The 21,875-nt window shown below is 45.7% G+C and overlaps 1 protein-coding gene across 3 annotated transcripts in view; it reads left to right on the top strand.

The window, feature by feature from the left end:
- The window catches only part of TMC3 (transmembrane channel like 3), a 97,318-nt gene that overhangs the window by 36,312 nt on the left and 39,131 nt on the right, over positions 1-21,875 (top strand). For all 3 annotated transcript variants that reach the window (XM_085849482.1, XM_085849483.1, XM_085849484.1), the window contains one exon: positions 4,553-4,631. In XM_085849482.1, coding sequence (XP_085705608.1) covers positions 4,553-4,631 — 79 coding nt within the window. The remainder of the gene's footprint in view (positions 1-4,552; positions 4,632-21,875) is intronic.

The following is a 21,875-nucleotide window of genomic DNA, read 5'->3' as shown; positions in this document are numbered from 1 at the left end:
AATCCATGGGGAGGGGGCAGGGGTGGAGTGGAGGGGTGGTGGCTTTGAGTAAAAAGTTTAAATTATGTTTAAAACTTCATGAAAGGATGTGCTTTGGTACTACTGAAAGTGAATGCACACTCTTTCATTTATTTCCCTTTTCATGTTTGTCTCCTTTGTTCTTGAACCGATTTAAAAGCCCAACTCACCACAACATGTGTCAAACATGTGTTGTTCTCATGAGACACAGACGTCACTGAGATTGTGAGAATATATGTTTTTAATCCATAAAGGGCTGAAATCCACAATCCAGAAAGGGCAGACGTCCACTATCCAAAAAGGAGAGATGTCCACAATCCAGAAAGGGCCAATATCCACAATCCAGAAAGGGCCAATATCCACAATGCAGAAAGGGCAGACATCCATAATCCAGAAAGGACACATGTCCACAAACTAGAAAGGGAACACGTCCACAATCCAAAAAGGGCAGACGTCCACAATCCAAAAAGGGCAGACGTCCACAATCCAAAAAGGGCAGACGTCCACAATCCAGAAAGGGCACATGTCCACAATCCAGAAAGGGCCAATATCCACAATCCAGAAAGGGCAGACATTCATAATCTAGAAATGGCAGACGTCCACAAACCAGAAAGGGCAGACATCCACAAATCAGAAAGGGCAGACATCCACAATCCAGAAAAGACACGTGTCCAGAAACCAGAAAGGGCAGACATCCACAATCCAGAAAAGACACGTGTCCACAAACCAGAAAGGGCAGACATCCACAATCCAGAAAAGACATGTGTCCACAAACCAGAAAGGGCAGACATCCACAATCCAGAAAAGACATGTGTCCACAAACCAGAAAGGGCAGACATCCACAATCCAGAAAGGACATGTGTCCACAAATCAGAAAGGGCAGACATCCACAATCCAGAAAGGACATGTGTCCACAATCCAGAAAGGGCAGACATCCACAATCCAGAAAGGACATGTGTCCACAAATCAGAAAGGGCCAATATCCACAATCCAGAAAGAGCAGACATTCATAATCTAGAAATGGCAGACGTCCACAAACCAGAAAGGGCAGACATCCACAATCCAGAAAAGACACGTGTCCACAAACCAGAAAGGGCAGACATCCACAATCCAGAAAAGACGCGTGTTCGCAAACCAGAAAGGGCAGACATCCACAAACCAGAAAGGGCACGTGTCCACAATCCAGAAAGGGCCGATATACACAATCCAGAAAGGGCAGACATCCACAAACCAGAAAGGGCAGACATCCACAATCCAGAAAGGGCAAACATGGCGCTGGGGTGCCTGGTCATGCTCTCCGTGTGTGAATGTGCGCCTTACACTAAATCGGGGCCATAATTGAGCGGAGCACTGGGGCTAACCATGTGATGTTGAATGGAGTTCAGTGCAAACTCACGCTCAGAGTTCAATGTCTGAACGTCCCGAGTCCAAGTAACTGTAATGGTATGCTGCGCACCCCCATTCCTTGTTGGTTCAAAAGGGAGTGGTGGTCGTCGGTGGTCATTGTGGTTGAGGCGATGGTAGAGGTAAGCCTATGGTGTGGTGGTTCATGGTGGTGGTGGTTATACTCGTTCGTTGTGGCTGTTTGTTATTGTTGAGGCAGCAATGGTGAAGGAACAGCAAGCTTGGGTTATGTTTCAATGGTGTGGTGATGATTATAAAGGCATTTGGATTGTTGCATGAATGTTGTAGCTTTGGGGTTAGAATATGGTGAAGGTTGAAGTGAAGTGGCCATTGAATCATGGCACACGTTTTAAATGGGAATTGGCTCGTGTATGCAAATTGACTGCGTGATATACATGGCATGAAGGAGCGGCTCATGTGCAGATAAGCAAGATAGGAAAGGAATGAAAAGAAAAATACTATGTCATCCCACACAACACTTGTGACCCATAAACCCACCACACATAAGGGAAGGGCTACCGGGAATGAATACTAATGACATAACTATCTCAGGAACCACTCACTATATGTTCTGTGCTATTGCCTTGGAGCATGATGGTTTCCAGAACCGTCACAATATTGTTACGGTTGTGGGGGTTGATGAAGGAATTTAATAGGAAAGTTAGGATTGAATAGAATTGTTTGGTCCATGGACGTGTAGGAGACATGTCGATGTAATTAAGCCAGGAAACTGTGAGCTTAAGTGTTATGTGTCACCACATGGGGGGTGATGCGGTGTCAATTAGAGAGGGATTATGACCAAGTTCTCCAGTTTGTGATTGCCCCCTGTGACCAATTTGTACATTTTTGTATTTAGAAGCCAACCAGGAAGAAGCGCGTTTTTGTAACAAACGCAATGCTAACAATAAGCAAGTAAGGTGTGCCGAGCAGGCAGAAGCCCTGCCTTCCCGGGTTTCGTGCGAGCAAGCCACACCCCGGAGGTGGAACAGTTATTCGGTGTGACGTCGAGAGAGAGAGGGAGCGAACACACGAGGTCGGTGTGAGGGAGGCAGTTGTCGTCGTGGTAGGAATGTGGCTAGGATGGAGGATCTCGCTTTGCTCTCCTCTTGGCACAAAGAAATGACTTTCCTTTGATGTATGAAGAAGAAGGCATGATTCTCGTATTCGTGCCGAGGTGAATTAACTCGCGTACTGAGCAATATGCTGGCCATTGGCTCTTGGTTTGGGTCGTGGGAGACAGGCCCCAATGCCTCGGGTATGTCACCGAAGGGGGTGGTGCTATTCTGAAAAGCAGCGGGTCAGTGGGGACGATCGACGCACAAATAAGCTGCATGGGGTCTCTGAGCCTTGGTGTTGAATACCGCACACAAATTGCCTGATGTACGTTTTCCCACTGTGAGAGAGCGGCTTGGCGCCATTTTTGGGCGCGTCAACATGTGCAGGATGAAGCGCCTCGATTCCAAGTTCCATAAAGACCATCTCTGGACCAAGCTAAGTGCCAGAATAAAGGAGGGATTTTCTTTTATTTTGTTTCCCCTTGTCTGTATTTAGGTCTGTGTGGAGAGTCGCCTCGACTTTAGGTTTAATTTATCTCACGATTATTATTATATCTGAATTATTGTCCCTTGTAAGTATTTGTCTATTTTCATTAAATCCCGTGTTTTTTTTAAGTTGCTGTGTCCGTGTATTTGTCGTGGGCTTAGAGTATAAATCCCCCTGTGTTGTGCTCCCCGTGCCTCCGTTGCTCCGCCAGTGCCACACCCCACCCCTCCCGCACGCATTATAATCTCCGAGGATCAACTTGTCCGCCTCTTAAGGAAAACCGTTGGCTATCCAGGCTGGCGGTGTTAACCGCCCGTCACCACAATTTTGGTGGGGGGGTTTAGCTTAACCACGCAGCACCGCGACAATATATACTGTATCCCCCGATAGCACCTCTTAACTGGACTGGTGACCATGAACCGTTGTGCCACAACTGCTCTTGTTACAGGGGCCATGACAAGCGAGGAGTAGCTGCCACACATCCACACTGTTTAACCATCCGTTGCACAGTTAACAAGTATTTTCGACGACAGTAGGTTTTTCCAGATCAGGGGAGAGCTGGGAAAGGAGATATTTAAGTTACAAATCCAACTGCTGGCTTAGTGGCAGTCTGTTAAAGACAGCACCATCTATTGCAAAAAGCAATGTCAGTTGCAACACCACTTCCTGCAATGCCAGTCAACCCACATAACCTTTCAAATCCTGTTTTCTTTCTTTCAGTACAAAGTCAAGGCTCATGGAAGAGCTGGAACACAGAATGGACCAGGATGCAACAGAACAAAAGGAACAGTAGGGAGAGGGGGAAACACCAACAGCAGGGTTGAAGAACAAAATAGAGGGAGACTTGGACAAACAATGGTTAGAGGGAGAAATGGGGTGGACAGGATGGATACAGAAGGAAACTCTCAGGAAGGAAAAGCTGGAAATTTGAAATGAGGTGGGCTGAGGGGTTAATGGTGGAAGAAAAGATCATGGTTTCAGATGGGGGATGATCTGAGATGGTGGTGAACAGTGCTCATGAAGTTCTGTTGGGAAGAATGAGATTGAAGAGAATGTGGGAGTTGGTTCCACAGGTGGGGAAAAAAAACTTGGGCAATAATAGCCCCCCCCCAACCTTCATCTCTTGGGAAGGTAATTAATCCACAGACATGTTTCTGTATCACCGGCCATCAGCGAAGCTTTGCAGATATTCATCCTTTTCCATGTAATTCACAGCAAGTGTCACAAATTCTTTCTGACGGTGTGTGAACTTCCTGAAGCCATTGGAGCAAAAGTTGTGTTTTGGGATAAAAACGTTTTGAAAGGGGGGAGGGGATCTTTTTGACTGATTCATATGAACGTGTCATCATCCCCATCCCCCCTCCTTCCCCTTCTCCTTAAATATTGCACCAAACAGGGACTAAGTTCATCCTGGTTGTGTTGCGCATCACATTGAATGTTATTTGTATGTGTTTCTTTTGAAGGCCAAACTATTTTCCCGAAAAATGCCAAAACATTGGATGTTTTTCTCTTCAATATTCAGGACTGATGAAGTATGTTTCTTGATCGATGATAAGTTTGTTTATTTCTCTGTCCCATTCCCTGTCAGGGTTCTCGTCCTGTACCTCGGTAATCTATACAGCCTCATTATTGCCCTGCTGGATAAAGTGGACAGCATGAGTTCTTTAGTGAGTATCAATGAACACGGGTTCTTCAGCGAGACTATCAAGTACACCTCGTAATACTCATGCTTTGTCTCCTTGAACAAGTTTGGAACTAACTTTTATCATCACAGTTTGAACCAAGCTCCCTGTCTCTCATGCGGCAGAGCCTTGAATCAGACATCATCACATCTTTCACTTGGGCTTCAGGCATACAAACATTTATCGACATAGATACCACTCAATGGGAAAAAAAAAATTCGGACGTTTGTTGCACCCAACCCAGTTGCTGAATGCACTCAGAGAGTGCGACCACACACAGTGTCCAAATGCCAATCATTTCAAGGCAAAGGTGTACATCTTCCATGTCATGAAACACAGTAAAGCCAAGGAAAACTTCCAGATAATGTGTGATGGCACATTCCTCGAGCAGAATGACTATCCAGTTCATCTTGGAGTTGATATTCAAATGACACACCAAGGAGCCGAAAAACAAAGCGAACTCGAGGAACTGTACCTTCGAGAAACTGGCCAACATCAAATATGGAGCTGAGACCAACTTCAAGCACCCAGTTGTGCCACGCAACACTCAACTGCAGAGTAATGTGCTCCACGATGGTCATGGTCAAGTCATGCACAAGGAATTGAGACTGAACTTGATTAATCCTGCAAGATCAACAGAGCAACTTTGAATTCAACTCCCAGACTGTCATTATACTGCCTGCCTGACCATCAGTGAGGTGAGATGCCTTCTGTAAAAAGGAGAGATAAAAACAGGTGTATCGTCCAAGACACCTATTGCATGGACACCTTCTATCACCGAGGAGGCTAAAGTTCAGAGAGAGCTTTGGGTCTGAAAATCCCTCACCTCAAAATTCCACTGCAAAACTCAGTAGCAGAATGGCAGGAAATACTGATGATCTCAGAAAACCTGGCTCATTGAAAACAACCCCATACAGGAACTGACCTTGAACTACAACATCGGCGTACCATCAATCGAGGGAGAGCGGAGTTGTAAAGACTGGTGACAAAATGACGAAGTGTAGGTTGAGAAATAATTAGCCCCGTGTGAATGTGGAGAGCCTCGGAAAATGTAACTCCACCCAGCCTGGAACAACCTTCTTGACATCTGAAAAACGAGAAACATAAATGATAAATATAAATAAATGAGAAACAACAGATGCTGGCTTTGATTTTGGAGTGACAAATCATGATGATGAGAAACCCTCTGATCATTCACCTTGGAGATGTCAATAGTCACCACTTCTCTTTGGGATACAGTGACAACAACATTGTTGAATGTTGAATGGAGTACAGACAAAGATTATTTGGTCAACATCAGTAAAACATCAAACGAAACAACCGATCTGGATTTCTGGCTTACTTGCCCTCATCAGAATGGCGTGTCGATAAATATCAAACCAATGATGACCACATTCATTGTTTATACATCAGACGTTCATACATTTGACAGAGTCAACGGGCAGAGACCTCTGTGTCGGAGGTGACACTTTGGTGTAGGACTGTGTCCAATCGGGTCGGCGGAGTACTCGTTACACTCCACATGCTTCGATTTTCCCGCTGATCACATCAAGTGCCTTCTGATTGAATGATCTGCATTAGCAGGAGCAATCGTCTGGTGGCAGATGGATGGTTGTTCTGTGTATATTGTGTAATTTTACCATGTGAGACATAATCCGTGGCGATGTTCACCATAACAGTTTGGAGGTGCATCTGGTACACACACACACACACACACACACACACACACACACACACACACACACACACACACACACACACACACACACACACACACACACACACACACACACACACACACACACACACACACACACACACACACACACACACTATATATATATATATCTTTATTACTTAAACTCTAATCTTATATGTATGTATGTTCCCCCAATACAGCCAAAACGGTACATGGTGGTGCAAAAATTTTTGGCCCAACCTACTCACCATTTGCCTGAGGTGTGCAATATGAAGTTTCGTTCAAATTGGGCAACAAAAAAAATTATTAAAAAATCAATTCCTGATTCAGTCAAGTACTCTTCGGGAGTATTTGATCAATGCAAACAACCTCAGCGGTATAGTTCGCTGGAGCTATCTTTTTTTTTTTTCTTGAAATGAATTTTTTCATCAAACGCTGTCACAACAGGTTCATGGGTCATCTAGCATATATATATAGAAATATGTATGTATATATATATATATATATGTATATATGTATGTATATATGTATATATGTATGTATATATGTGTATATGTATGTATATATGTATATATGTATATATATATGTATATATGTATATATATATGTATATATGTATGTATGTATGTATATGTATATATATATATATATATATATATATATATATATATATATATATATATATATATATATATATACACATATATATCTACATATGTATATATATATATATATATGTATATATATATGTATATATATATATATATATATATATATGTATATATGTATATGTATATGTATATGTATGTATATATATATATATATATATATATATATATATATATATATATATATATATATATATATATATATATATATATATATATATATATATATATATATATATGTATATATATATGTATATATATATATATATGTATATATATATATGTATATATATATATGTATATATATATATGTATATATATGTATATATGTATGTATATATATGTATATATATATATATATATATATATGTATATATATATATATATATATGTATATATATGTATGCGGATTTCGCGCCGCCGGCGTGCTGGCGGCCACGTACTCGAATCGCGGCACGTCGCCCACCGGACGGACAATCCAGTCGTGACCCTCTCGGACTGCGCCGGGAACCAGTCACGGGTGGACCTTTCGGTCTCACCGCGTCGAGCCAATCAGCCCCCGCGTGGGATAGGGTTGCTCGCCGATTTCGACCTACCTAAGTACCCACGCGGAGGGTAGACCGGGCGATCGCACCTCGCCGCAGGTCGACTTTGGACACGGGCCACTTAAGCGACCCGTTCCGTACTATCAGAATAACCGACCGGTGTTATCGTCGACCTCGACGGTTCGATTAATTATCGGGCGTATTCAGCCCACTACCAGCCCTTTACGTGAGCGAGATGGGGATTCAATGGAGGAAAAAGACGAAGCGAAGCGGGAGAACAGTTCAACAATAAAGCACATTTATTCGCGACGAACGGAAAGCACACAGATTCAATTCCACCAAAAGCACACAAAAAAAACACAATTCCATTTACACAAAAAGCAAATATAAAAGCGAAAACAATGCAGAGCTAATACCGACTACCGAGCACACGGCAACACTTATACAATTCTACTTCACAGACGGCGCCGACAACACATACCCAAAACCAAGGAAAAGAAATACCCCCAATAATGAGGCGGGCCTGAGGCCGAGACCGGGTCGCGCCTACCCGTCTGGTGATGAGACGCGGAGCGGCGATGGCGCCTCAAATCCGCGGGCCTCGCAGACAGTGTCTGGCAGGGGGTGGGAAAGGGGGCCCCCTTGGTCGCACTATCTCAGCGCGGGGGGAAACAGGAGGGGGTTGTTGATGCTCGGGGTATAGAGGATCTTTATTGTCCCTGGTGTGCGTCTCCACCTCGGCCAGGACGCGCTGCCGGCCTCCCTCGGGCGTGCAGCTCCTGGCACCGACGCGAGCACCCCCTCGTCTGCCTTCGCCGCTGCCGCCTCTCCGCCTCTGGACTCTCCACCCTGGACTCTTCTTTGGGCTCTCCTCGTTCGACTCTCTTCAGCTTCTCCAGCTACTGCAGGCTTCGGGCTCCAGACTTCCACACTCTTCTCACTCCGTTCCGACTCCTTCTCGTTCTGCTGACTGACGAACACCGTCCTTTTTATCCCCCCGTAGCTTCGCCTTTGACCCCCTCCCTTCGACCTTTCACCTCGCTCCCCATTGGCCCGAGAAAAAGTGGGCGTGAAGGCTTTTTGATCCACAAATTTGCATATATCGATCGTTCTGGAGGCGGGGCCAAATCGCCCCTCGCTCACCGATTGGACGGCAAAAAGTGGGCGTGTGTCGTTTTTGATCCGTTTTTGAAGCACAAAATCCGTGATTTTGTACACGCTGTTCAACGTGCGCCCTGCACGAGTCCAACACCGGTACCCACAGCGGGGCAAGAACGGTGGCGATGCTACGGTTGCGAGGTGTGACGTGAAGGTCGTGGCGGTTGTGGTGAAGCGGTGGTTGTGGTCGGTGGTTGATGTTGTGGTTGTGATGGTAATCATGGCGGTTGGTCCAAAATAAAGATAGTAAAAGAAAACGGCTATCCTGAAGAGTCGCAGCACCTATAAATGACATGTATTCCCACTAGACAACGGGTTTGAGCCTAACTACACATGCACTTACCGAGATACCTCACCTAAGGGCCCTGAATGGTGGTTTGCGAATCTGGTAACCACAACACTACCCCCCTTCCCTTTACAGACTCGTCCCGAGTCGTCAAATTTTCGTGTGCCATCATGTGTGGTTTTCCCTAGTACATTTTACCTACGGATCCCTGAGTGCGACATTCATGGTATTCGTGTCCCCAAAATAAATAACCTGAGGGCTGCGTAACTACCTAAACAAACTCACTCACACGGACGACTTAAATAAAATTGCCGGCGCTAAGACAAACATGCCGGGGGCGCACTCATATGTACAGTACATCTTACCTTAACTTACAAATTTTACACTAAACCATGGCCCAGGATCACTGAACTCTGCAAAGAAAAGCAGTTAGCAGGGAGCCAGGCTGCCCACATGCAGTCTCTGGCTCAAACAATGCAGGTGACAGGGAACGTGGCTGGCTGCTCACACGCAGTCCAAGGCCTTCCCTTTTGAACTGAACGCAGTGAACCACAACGGTGCTTGGGCTGCACAAACGCAGTCCCCGTGCCAGCTCAAGTGGCACACGCAATGAGCACAACGAATGGATGCATGAACGGTTTGAACTGAATGCAGTGAACCACAACGGTGCATGGGCTGCACAAACGCAGTCTCCGTGCCAGCTCAAGTGGCACACGCAATGAGCACAACGAATGGATGGGTGAACACAAACACGGTGCACGGGCCGCCACTTCAGGCCCGTGTTGTAGCTGCCAACAGGGCAGTTCTCGCAGCTTGCAAACTGTTGCTTTCTGATCCTGGCGCACATGGAAATGAACAGGGGGGGGGGGGCAAAGCAAAAATTGAACGGGGCTGGTGAACGTGGGCAGTGGGCATGGCATGGCAAAGGTGAGCAGGCAAACACAGCCCGCAGAAGAAGGCCGCTGCAGGCAAACATAGCGGGCAGATGAACTGGCCGGCACAGGCCTTGAAGAAAAACAGCCAGCAGATGAACTGGCCGGCACAGGCCTTGAAGCAAACACGGCCAGCCGATGGCACAGGCCTTGCAGCAAAACAACAGCTGCCGATGAAGTTGGCCGGCCTCCGCCTTGAAGCAAAACACAGCCAGCCGATGAAGTTGGCCAGCTCTTGCCATTCAGTGGAGGTTGGTGGAGGGAGTGCGGTGGTGCTGGCCACTTGGAGGGCGGGCTCGGACCTACCTACCTGTCTCCCTCCCACCTATCGCCTTTGCCTGTCACTGTACATACCCACTCCCTTAATTTGTCAAACCCCAATTTAGCCCCAACTTATTTTTTTATTGTTTTTATTTTTACTTCCCCACTATAAATCGTCCCCTAACCCCCTTTATCGTCCTTGTTCGGCTAACCTATTCTGTCACCTAGCCTACTCCCAACCCCTACGTTCCCTTCCCGGAGGGGAATAAGGGAGAGCTAACGTCCTGTGTCGAGGCCCAACGAAGCCTCAGAATGGCCTCCCCAGAGTTCGGCGATCTATAACCAAAGTGGGTCCAGCGGCCCACAACGAGAGCGAGGGGATGGATGGTGCGGAGGGGTACACTTCCTAATCTACCCTAACCATTTAACTGTTAAACTACCCCGGGGCTTTCAACAAGTGCCTCTCGCTTAAACTATTGGTTCTAACAACCCAGATTCCCGTCGCCTGTGTTGGTGTCCTTACAATTTCGGGCCTCGCCCCCCCAATTTTCTCTCCGTGCCCTCACACGGTCTCCTGGCTGGGACACGTGGCTCCCTTTGGCAGGCACGACCCTCTGCCGAATCTCCCGCTATGGCACCCCCGGGCACTACACTGCCTCCGAGCCTACCAGCTCCCTAACACCGGGAGTGCCCCCATAACACCTCCCTGAAACGCACACGTGGCAGGCCGGCCTCCCGGGCCCCTTTCCGAGGGTCACCCGTGCCCACAACACTGCCCACGCGACTAATGGCGCCCCGGGCCCCCGCACCAAGCAGGCGCACCCGTGCCCACTACTCTATCCCGGCCCCCCATGGACCCATGGCCTACCGCGGCCGACTAGCCTGGTGCCCGGGGTACCCGCTCAGCGATACTCACCTTTCGCAGCCACGCTCCCAAGCCCGTCAACAGGGCTCCTGCACCCCTCCAAATGGGTCTCGAGCCTACTTTCCCACCAACAAAACGACCTCCATTTTTCAATTTGACTAACCCAGCTAACTCACTCTACACTGACCCCGGGGTCCCTTGGGCGGGAGTCACTCCTCCCCCCAATCACTCATCGCACCATGCATTCCCCATTCGCTCCATTCACACAGACCCGCTGGCCTCACTCACTCATCATGTCTTCACCTCATAACTCACCAACTCTTCAACACACACACCGCTGAACTCTGCCATCCTTCTAACTACATCCCCTAACTAACTCGTGCTCCCACGTCGTCCCTTACACTATAGCACGTTCCTTTTAACACTACGTAGCTAAACTACGTCCCCTCTACACATCCACAAGTCTGTCACTGTCTCCAAATAAATCATTTTATTTCCCAACCTAAAGCTCACTAAATCCCTCTAACTAATCCATTCCACGGACTCCATGAGGACTTACCCCTGCCCCATGAAGTCGGTCTAACTAAGCTAACCCTTCCCCCTAACTAGTTTTCATCCTGTGCCCAGGTAAGGGGGTCTTTCACCCCTTGCCCAGGAATCCTGTACACCCGAAAGTGAGGCTTGCTTTTTTTTTTTTTTTCCCATGCGCAGCACCTGCGCGGCAACTCAGAGCTCGCGCACTTTGCACCTGTCCGTGACGTCATGCAGCTGCACGTGTTCCTCGTCCCTCCTTGGACGGTGCCATCCGGCAGAGATACCCCTCCTGCCGGATTCCAACCACACGTGCAGCCATGACGTCACCGTGCGCAAAAAAAACACAAGCCCCACGTCTCGAGGGGTTCCCCACGCGAACACATGTGCCTTGCCCGTTGGAGCTTAACACACACGATCGCGTGGAGAACCCGTCTGGTCCAAATCCATTTAGCTGCCTAAACTTTGTCCGTCCGCGGGATCGGCAAATCCACCGCGTGCGTTTCCGGACCGGGACTTCACTCTCGCAAGCGAGCACGTGGTGGTCTCGTGCGTTGCACAGCACGGACCGCGTGCTCACTGCTGGGCGAACCCGGCACGGTCCCCGAAATAGCTACAGCCGCTACTCGGCTTTCTTTCATCTGTCGTCGTCGTCGTCGCCATTCAACCCACGCACTCCCGCGTGTTACGACGCACACAGTCCACACCATCACATTCACACGGGGAGACGCGGCTGCGTGCTCCCGCATGCCGACCGACATCTCCCTCTCATACCGCTCTCTCACACACACGGTCTCCCTGGCACACAGCGACCTTGCACACGGCCGTTCACTCACGCGTGCCTCACTACTCACACAAACCATACTACTCACACGTGGTGCTCCATTCACTCGCGCGGGGGCACTCACCCGCGGTGCCTCACCCACGCACGCGAGGGCACTCAACCGCTGTGCCTCATCCACACACCGTGCCTCACTCACACACGCGGGGGCACTCATCCACGGTTCCTCACTCATACTGGCCGTTTCATCCACACACACGGCCTCTCTCACACACGGTGCCTCATCCACACACGGCGTGCTGGGAAGCACGCACTCCGGCACCATCGCCACCACACCACTCACACACGGGGTCGCTTCCACACACGGGGACGCACTCACACCTTGCACCACACACACAGGGAGAACCACACTGGGGATTCGAGTCCCCACAAGGGTCTCCGGGGCCTCTATACCCCCCAAGCTCTCCAAGCACCCGTTCGCAGCACTCCTCCCCTCAACCTCGCAAAGCACGACCGAACTCACCTGGTCGTGACTCTCCTCAAGGGGGCATACTCCCTCCCCTCGTTCCTGGAGGAGGCCATCCAGGTGCTCGCACTGGGTCCCAACACAGTCCGCCAGCTCACCCCCATTGTCCTCCACTACCTCCGTGTGTGTGTGCGCGTCACTTACCCCGTCTTCATCGTGCAGTCTCTCCTCTATTTTTTCTGTCTCCCGTGTCTCTATACATTTTCTCTCCTGGTTCCTTTTTTCTGTCTCTTCCTGGTTCCTTTTCCTTTCCCATCTGAGTCGTTCTTTCTCTCTGAGTCCCATTAGCTGTTCGTTCTCCCTCCGTTTTAGTTGTTCAATTTCACACTCATAGAGTTGTTGTTTTCTTTCCCACTGTTCCTCCTGCTTTTTGTTTTCCAATCTCATCGTTTCTTTCAATTGGCTCATTTCCTTCCTGTGTTTCATTCGCTGTTCTCTCACGACTCTTCCTCGTTTCCTCTCCTGTCCTTCCTTCTCCAGTTTCATGGTTTGCTTCATTTGGTTAACCTCCTGTTTGTGTTTCATTCGCTGTTCTTTGTCTATCTCGTACTCCAGCCTCAGCTTTTCTTCCAATTGGTCAACCTCAGATTCATGTTCTTTTTGTTTTCTATTCCATTGTTCCTCTCGTTCTTCCCTCTCCAATCTCGTTGTGTCCTTCAATCTCCTGATTTCTCCTTCCTGCTTCATTCCTTGCTCCTTTACTTTCTCCTCGTATTCAAACCTATTTTTTTCCTTTTGTCGTTCAGTTTCAAATTCATACTCTTTCAGTTTTCTATTCCACTGTCTTTCTTGTTCCTCCTGCAATCTCGTCATTTCTTTCAACTGACTGATTTCTTTCTCCTGTCTCATTCGTTCTTCCTTCATTACTCTTTCTTGTTCCTCATTCTTTAGTCTGGCCTTCGCTTCCAGCTGTTCGTTCTGTACAGTGTGGTTTCTTAAAGTTTCATTTTCCGTTCTCTTCCTTTCCTCTTTTAACACTCTCAGTTCGTTTTGTAGTTCCCTCTCTTTGTTTTGGTGTTTCTGTAACTCAGAAACTTTATTTTCCAATTCCTTTCTCATCTCCGCACACTCAGACTTTGCTTTGGCTTCGAACTGTTCTTCCGGCTTGCGCTTGTGGTTTTCTACCCGTCTTCCCAGTTCCTCTGTCTCCGTTTTTCCCTCCAGTCCCAGCTTATCAACTCTCTTCATGTCTTGAAGTCTTTTCTCACACTCCACCGTTTCGACCTTCAATCCCTCCTCTGTCTCCTCCTGGCTTTCTTTTAATTTTTCTAATACCTTCTTTACCTCGTGTCTCGTCTTACACGTCTCCCGGGAGATTATTTTCTCGCCCGCCCCGACCGCGGGCCTGACAGCCGTTGCACTCCCCCAGCTCGTTCGTCCCAGCACGTGGCAGCGCCATTTTCTCGCCCGTGGTCCGCGTTTCGCTCCTCGCCATTGCCATAATGCCTGCCTGCAGGCCTATGCCCATGCTCTGCATCTCACCCCGCATTTCTTTCATTTGGTTTTTCGCTTCGAGTGCGTTTCCATCCATTTTTTTATTTTCCATTTGTTGCGTATTTCTCTTCATTTCGTTGTTCCTTTCTTTCATTTCGGCATTCCTGTAATCCAGTTTGTCATTTATGCTCTGCACGAGTTCCATAACGTGCTGTATTGTCACCTGCCCTGGCCACTCCCACTGACTACATTTAGCGGTGGGGTTATAATAAAAAACCGACCAGATGAACTGCATCGATGCCTTTCCCAACCTTCTGGTACGGGTTTCTCTTGCACGGTGATCCCGTCCTGAGCCATGGATTCTACATTACTATTACACATACCTAATCCACCCGGCACCCGCTCGCCTTGAGACGCCATCTTGCTTCTCGTGAAGGGTTAATTTAACTCGCTCGTAATTTGGAGGGAATCGGGGGTCGCTTCTCTCACCCCTGGACCGATTCCCGTGAATTTAGCCGGAGACAGGAGAGCCTGTTTTCCTGTTCTCCGATACCAGTGCCGCGAGGAGGGCGATGGATTTGTATCGCACGACCTGACACCAGTGTTGCGGATTTCGCGCCCGCCGGCGTGCTGACGGCCACGTAACTCGAATCGCGGCACGTCGCCCACCGGACGGACAATCCAGTCGTGACCCTCTCGGACTAACGCCGGGAACCAGTCACGGGTGGACCTTTCGGTCTCACCGCGATCGAGCCAATCAGCCCCCGCGTGGGATAGGGTTGCTCGCCAAATTCGACCTACCTAAGTACCCACGCGGAGGGTAGACCGGGCGATCGCACCTCGCCGCAGGTCGACTTTGGACACGGGCCACGGCGACCCGTTCCGTACTATCAGAATAACCGAGCGGTGTTATCGTCGACCTCGACGGTTCGATTAATTATCGGGCGTATTCAGCCCACTACCAACCCTTTACGTGAAGCGAGATGGGGATTCAATGGAGGAAAAGACGAAGCGAAGCGGGAGAACAGTTCAACAATAAAGCACATTTATTCGCGACGAACGGAAAGCACACAGATTCAATTCCACCAAAAGCACACAAAAAAAACACAATTCCATTTACACAAAAAGCAAATATAAAAGCGAAAACAATGCAGAGCTAATACCGACTACCGAGCACACGGCAACACATACAATTCTACTTCACAGACGGCGCCGACAACACATACCCAAAACCAAGGAAAAGAAATACCCCCAATAATGAGGCGGGCCTGAGGCCGAGACCGGGTCGCGCCTACCCGTCTGGTGATGAGACGCGGAGCGGCGATGGCGCCTCAAATCCGCGGGCCTCGCAGACAGTGTCTGGCAGGGGGTGGGAAAGGGGGCCCCCTTGGTCGCACTATCTCAGCGCGGGGGGAAACAGGAGGGGGTTGTTGATGCTCGGGGTATAGAGGATCTTTATTGTCCCTGGTGTGCTTCTCCACCTCGGCCAGGACGCGCTGCCGGCCTCCCTCGGGCGTGCAGCTCCTGGCACCGACGCGAGCACCCCCTCGTCTGCCTTCGCCGCTGCCGCCTCTCCGCCTCTGGACTCTCCACCCTGGACTCTTCTTTGGGCTCTCCTCGTTCGACTCTCTTCAGCTACTGCAGGCTTCGGGCTCCAGACTTCCACACTCTTCTCACTCCGTTCCGACTCCTTCTCGTTCTGCTGACTGACGAACACCGTCCTTTTTATCCCCCCGTAGCTTCGCCTTTGACCCCCTCCCTTCGACCTTTCACCTCGCTCCCCATTGGCCCGAGAAAAAGTGGGCGTGAAGGCTTTTTGATCCACAAATTTGCATATATCGATCGTTCTGGAGGCGGGGCCAAATCGCCCCTCGCTCACCGATTGGACGGCAAAAAGTGGGCGTGTGTCGTTTTTGATCCGTTTTTGAAGCACAAAATCCGTGATTTTGTACACGCTGTTCAACGTGCGCCCTGCACGAGTCCAACACCGGTACCCACAGCGGGGCAAGAACGGTGGCGATGCTACGGTTGCGAGGTGTGACGTGAAGGTCGTGGCGGTTGTGGTGAAGCGGTGGTTGTGGTCGGTGGTTGATGTTGTGGTTGTGATGGTAATCATGGCGGTTGGTCCAAAATAAAGATAGTAAAAGAAAAACGGCTATCCTGAAGAGTCGCAGCACGTATAAATGACATGTATTCCCACTAGACAACGGGTTTGGGCCTAACTACACATGCACTTACCGAGATACCTCACCTAAGGGACCTGAATGGTGGTTTGCGAATCTGGTAACCACAACAATATATATATGTATATATATATATATATATATATGTATATATATATATATATGTATATATGTATATATGTATATGTATATATATATGTATATATATATGTATATATATATATATATATATATATATATATATATATATGTCTATACATACATGTATATATACATAATAATATTGACAACTATTCACTGGTCAACATTTTCTCCATCATGTGTTGTACGTATCTAGTTAGTTGATCAAAAATGGGGGTAATTTCTGGTGATTGGTTGAAACCTTATGCTGTACATGGAAAAGGCTTACATTGTTGTTCTGGTTAATTTGGGGGTAAAAGCTGCCATAAACCCTATCTTTTCATTAAATTTTAGTATCGGGAATGAATGAATAGAAAAAGAGAGGAGGGGAGTGAAGGAAACATAATAACCTGCAAGAGGAGTTAGGAAAGGTCAGAAAATGTGGAGAAAATATAATGGCTTGAGATGGGGGGTAGACATATTGTGGTGGTGCACCACCTGCTGGATGCCCTAAAGGGAAGAATGAGACAAAACAGTCTCAAGAAGGTGGCTCCATATAGAAGAAAAGTGAGGAATGAAAGAATTGAGGTGTGCAGTCAGCCTGGATTTTGTAAGTTTAACCAGAATAGGGTTTATGGAAGATCATGTGAGTAGTAGGATCTTCTTCTTGCGTATGGCAGCTTAGCTGCTGGGGTAGCAGCAGCTTCCCTGCCCCCCCCCCCAACAAAAAATCCTCCTATTTCTCCATACTTATAACTCAGCCTACATAGCCTGGTGTTGGGTTTCTCCTCAAAAAAGATTGAAACTAATGGGACGTTTTACAGTGATAATGTCATTCAAATATCCTCAGGAATAAATTCGGTATTAATTCACCATGATTTGATTGATGGCGCTTATAATGATGGAATAAAAACAAATACAATATTTTCATTCAGCGCATACTCGACGCCAATTGGTTATAAATTCAATATGGAACCCAAAAATCTGGTTTATCTACATGTGTCTGGAAAAACCATACACAGAGTAAATTTTAGGATAACCGACCAAGATAATCGCATGATTTCCTTCAATGGAGAAATTATATCCATCAGAATTCACCTACGTGAAGTTTTCCAATAAATAAGTATAATGGTTATTGTGAGGAAACACGAGTTGGGAAAATATAAAATAATTACAGGGGATGGGATGTTCCTTTCCCCATACTACAAGGGTGAAGGTATGTATCTTGGTAGAGGCTCCTACAAACTGAAAAGACAACATGTTGTAGGAGATCAATTTAGAAATTAAGGAGATGGGATAATTGATATTCTAATGGGTATAGGTTCAACTATTCTTCAACCTCAAGACCTAATTGGTTGAACTGCTTATGCCATGGAAAATGTAGCGGGTGCTGTGAAGAGAATAAAAAATGCTCAAAAGGAGTCCCATAAATTACTAGCAATAAAATAAATTAAGAAAGACAAACCTCAATTATCTGCCCAAGAACGGCAGAAAATAATTCAATTACAAAAGAATAATAATGAAAATAGATTGCTTTTTGGTGTTGGTAATGCTTTTGGTGCTCAGAATAAATTTGTTATTGATGAAATTAGTTGGTGTATTAGTGAATATACTCCTAATCTTAAAACAGAAGAGATGTTGAGTTGAAGACTTAACTCAAAGAAACCACTAAATGTATCATTCCTTAAAAGAAAATATCAACATACTAAACTAAACCAAACCACTTACATGTGGAATTTGGGTGTTCTCGAAGGAAAGCCACGATACCTGTGGCTCATTTTTAAGAAACCAGATTGAGATGGTGCTACTGAATGGGAAGGCGGCGTGAAGGGAGGGAATAGGAAGGTGGTGTGAGGGGAGGGAATGGGAAGGCAGCATGACAGGAGGCAATGGGAAGGAAGCATGAGGGGAGGCAATGGGAAGGAAGTGTGAGGTGAGGGAATGGGAAGGAAGTGTGTGGTGAGGGAATGGGAAGGAAGTGTGAGGTGAGGGAATGGGAAGGAAGTGTGAGGGGAGGGAATGGGAAGGTAGTGTGAGGGAAGGCAACATGAGGAAATGGGAAGGCAGCATGAGGGCATGGCATGGGAAAGCAGTTTGAGGGGAGGGGAGGGGAGGGGAAGGCAGCGTACCAGGGCATTACCGGGGCGAGACAACAAGCCCAACAGCAGCGTTTTCTTTCGAACCACCGTGTTCTATATAAAACTGGGCGGTAGCATTTAAAAATCAAAAGTAATGCTATTTGGCAAAGGCCTGCCTGCATGCACTCCTCCAACCTCCTCATGTGCACGTGCACTCGAGTTATACTCAACCTTTCAGTCACACACATGAACAGATTTCCCCACACCTGCACTACACGATGGCTTCGATGTCGCAGCATGTCCGCTCCCCATGAGGCTTTGGCACTGCAGAAGTACATGGTTCACGAAACAGTTGCATAACCTCCTCCACAGCGCCACGCACCACGAGCCCGAGTTCAAGTTCAGATCACACACCCACGAAACCCATGCACCGCACACACGTAACCACGAACAGGCGCGCACACACCCACGGAGAGTCATTTGTTGCCATTTCTACCACGTCCATGTGTGCTGTCTATGTACCCCTTTGCTTGCAAAAACTACCGACTATTAATATATTGCAGTAACTTTTAGTATATTTATATTAATATTTTGGAATGAAAGCATGCACAAAATGGTGTAAAGCAGAAAAAAAAATGCCTCTTCACTTTCAGCAACAAAAAGTTCCTTTTCGCTTGCAGAAACTGCCGACTATTAATATATTGGCGGAACTATAATAGCATATTTTATATTAATATTTTGTAATGTAAGCAAATCGCCCAAAATGGAAAGTGCAAACTGCATATGTCATTGCAAAAAAATAAGGACCCCCTGTGGCCTGTGCCATCATGGATTGCAAAAGCAGGTTATGAAGCACGGCATTTCACTTAAGGAAGTGACACTTTCTGCACATTCCATCATCTTTTCTTCACTCAATATAATCATCCGAAAAGTAGAAAAAGTTAAGTTTAATGTTTTGCATAAATAAATACACAAAGTTATAAAAATCCCAAATTTATTAAAATTTTCAGATTTTACTCCAGATTTCAACATTTATTTGTTCACCACATCTGATTCTCAAAATCGACATAATGTTTTGATTATATACTTTAGTTAGTCTGTCAGAGTAGATCGTGCTTCCAAATTGAGGCATGTTTGAATAGGCCAAACTAAATGGCGAGTTTGGACTCCCATCGAGTGTGAGCGAGGTGTCCGAGGGTGTCAAATGTGCGCCTGCTCAAAGATATAATTAAATAAGGTCATTAATTATCTTCAAAAGGCCTGTTTTAATTAACTCAAAGACCCAATTTTCAGTCAGGCACTTCCTTGGAGTTTTTTTAGTATGCATGCAAAGTTTTATGCTGCTAGGTTTCATGGTTTTGGAGTTATGGACGAGACGCACTGACACACACTGACATATATTAGTGTAGATAATGAAAACACAAAGAATAGTATTTTACATAATAAGTCAGGGAATACAAACCAATTTAACAACAGGATGATGGGAGGTATTACCTGTCATCATATTCATCTCTCTTATATTTCTGAAACATAAATTTTTGATCCATAAATGATCACCAAGGCTTCAACAAAATTATCATTTCTGTGTCACTAACTAATTATCACTAACCCTAACAGCACACTTACAAGAAAAGGGTATTTGGTATTTTAATAAATATGTTTTACAACATAAGCATGGGGGTTTTTTTTCAATTAAAGATTGGATTTTTATACTGATGTTGATAAACCAACAAGTTTGGATTTAACTTAAATGTTAAATAATGAAAAGGTTTTAAAGTTGATAAAATAAAAAGGTCTTCTAAGAATTCAGAAAAAATATTGTTGGTTTCCTGTTGTAAAAAAAAATAATTTTGGATGCAGGAATATCAAGAAAGCCAGATAAATATATTTATGATATTCTATGGGGAGATGGTTCAAGGGTAGGAAGGGATGAGGAAGGAGTTGAAGAAGAAAATGAGGAGAGGGAGAAGAAGGAAAGAGAGAAAAGAGAAGAAGAGAGAGGAGAGAGAAGGAGGAGATGGAGAAAAGAGAGAGGGAGGAAAGAGAGAGAATGAATAAATATAAAAATATGGAAAACGGTGAGATTATCAAAAGATTTGAGGTATTACCGAAAATAAATCGATCTCAATGCACTGGGAGGAAAATAAAGAGCACAAGTTTAATGAAATTATTAATGTCATGAACAATATCTTTAATTTCGGGGAGGAGATATAAATGAGAAAGTAGAGATGAAGAAGAGAAGGAAGGAAAATATTATATTATTGATGATGTTGGTGTTATTGACTTTGGTTAAAGTTTTACGTTTTTTTTTTCCAAAATAAATGGAGGAGAGCGGTGGCATTTCTCAGGATTCTTTATGTTTTAAAAATTAAGATTCAAATGTAAATGTTGGAAATTAAAAAGGTTTTTGCACTCTGGATTAATTTTTCTCATAAATACAATGATAATAATTTATTGTCTCAAATGTAAAAATAAAACTGATACCAGATTGAGATGATACCAAAAAACTGATACCAAAATAATTACAACATGTCTTATATGTTAAAAGAAAAATAATAGGATTATACAAAAAGGGATATGTTTGGTGTGTGACTCTACAAATAATAAATTTATCTCTAAACACAAATTTGGGGGGAGATATGCAAAACTTTTTATCGGAGAGTAAATTTACAACTGGAATACCAGGGGAATTACAGCTACTGGGGTATTCTTTCTGTGGTTCAGGAACAAACTTGGATTAAAGATTAGATGAGGCTAACAATCCTAAACCTTGGTCTAAACCTCTAAATAGGGTTGATGAAGTGTGTATGAAGCATGACATTGATTCTGGAAACAATACAATGTTGGAATGAAAACATGAAGCCAATAGAGAAATGTTGTATAATTTGTCTTTGATATGAAATCCAACGTTGAGAGAAAAAGTTGATAGGTTCATCGTGAAGATGATAAGTGCTAAATTGAGACTTGGACTTGTAAATTCAAAAAACTTAAACTCTAATGATGTCATTAAGATTGAAGAGTATTTACCTAATAAACTTTTGGCTAATGAATTACATAAACCAATAATAACAAAGTTTAAAAGAAGGAAGATTTATTCCAAAGGGGTTGATTACATTTGGTCTGCTGACCTAATTGAACTCAATAATGGTAAGATATACAAGT

Source organism: Eptatretus burgeri, chromosome 12 (assembly GCF_056783735.1).
Source record: "Eptatretus burgeri isolate ZD-2024b chromosome 12, Ebu_testis_v1, whole genome shotgun sequence".
NCBI classification, from domain to species: Eukaryota; Metazoa; Chordata; class Myxini; order Myxiniformes; family Myxinidae; genus Eptatretus; species Eptatretus burgeri.
The sequence above is the reverse complement of the archived record's forward strand: the minus strand, read 5'-3'. Positions and strand labels throughout refer to the sequence as shown.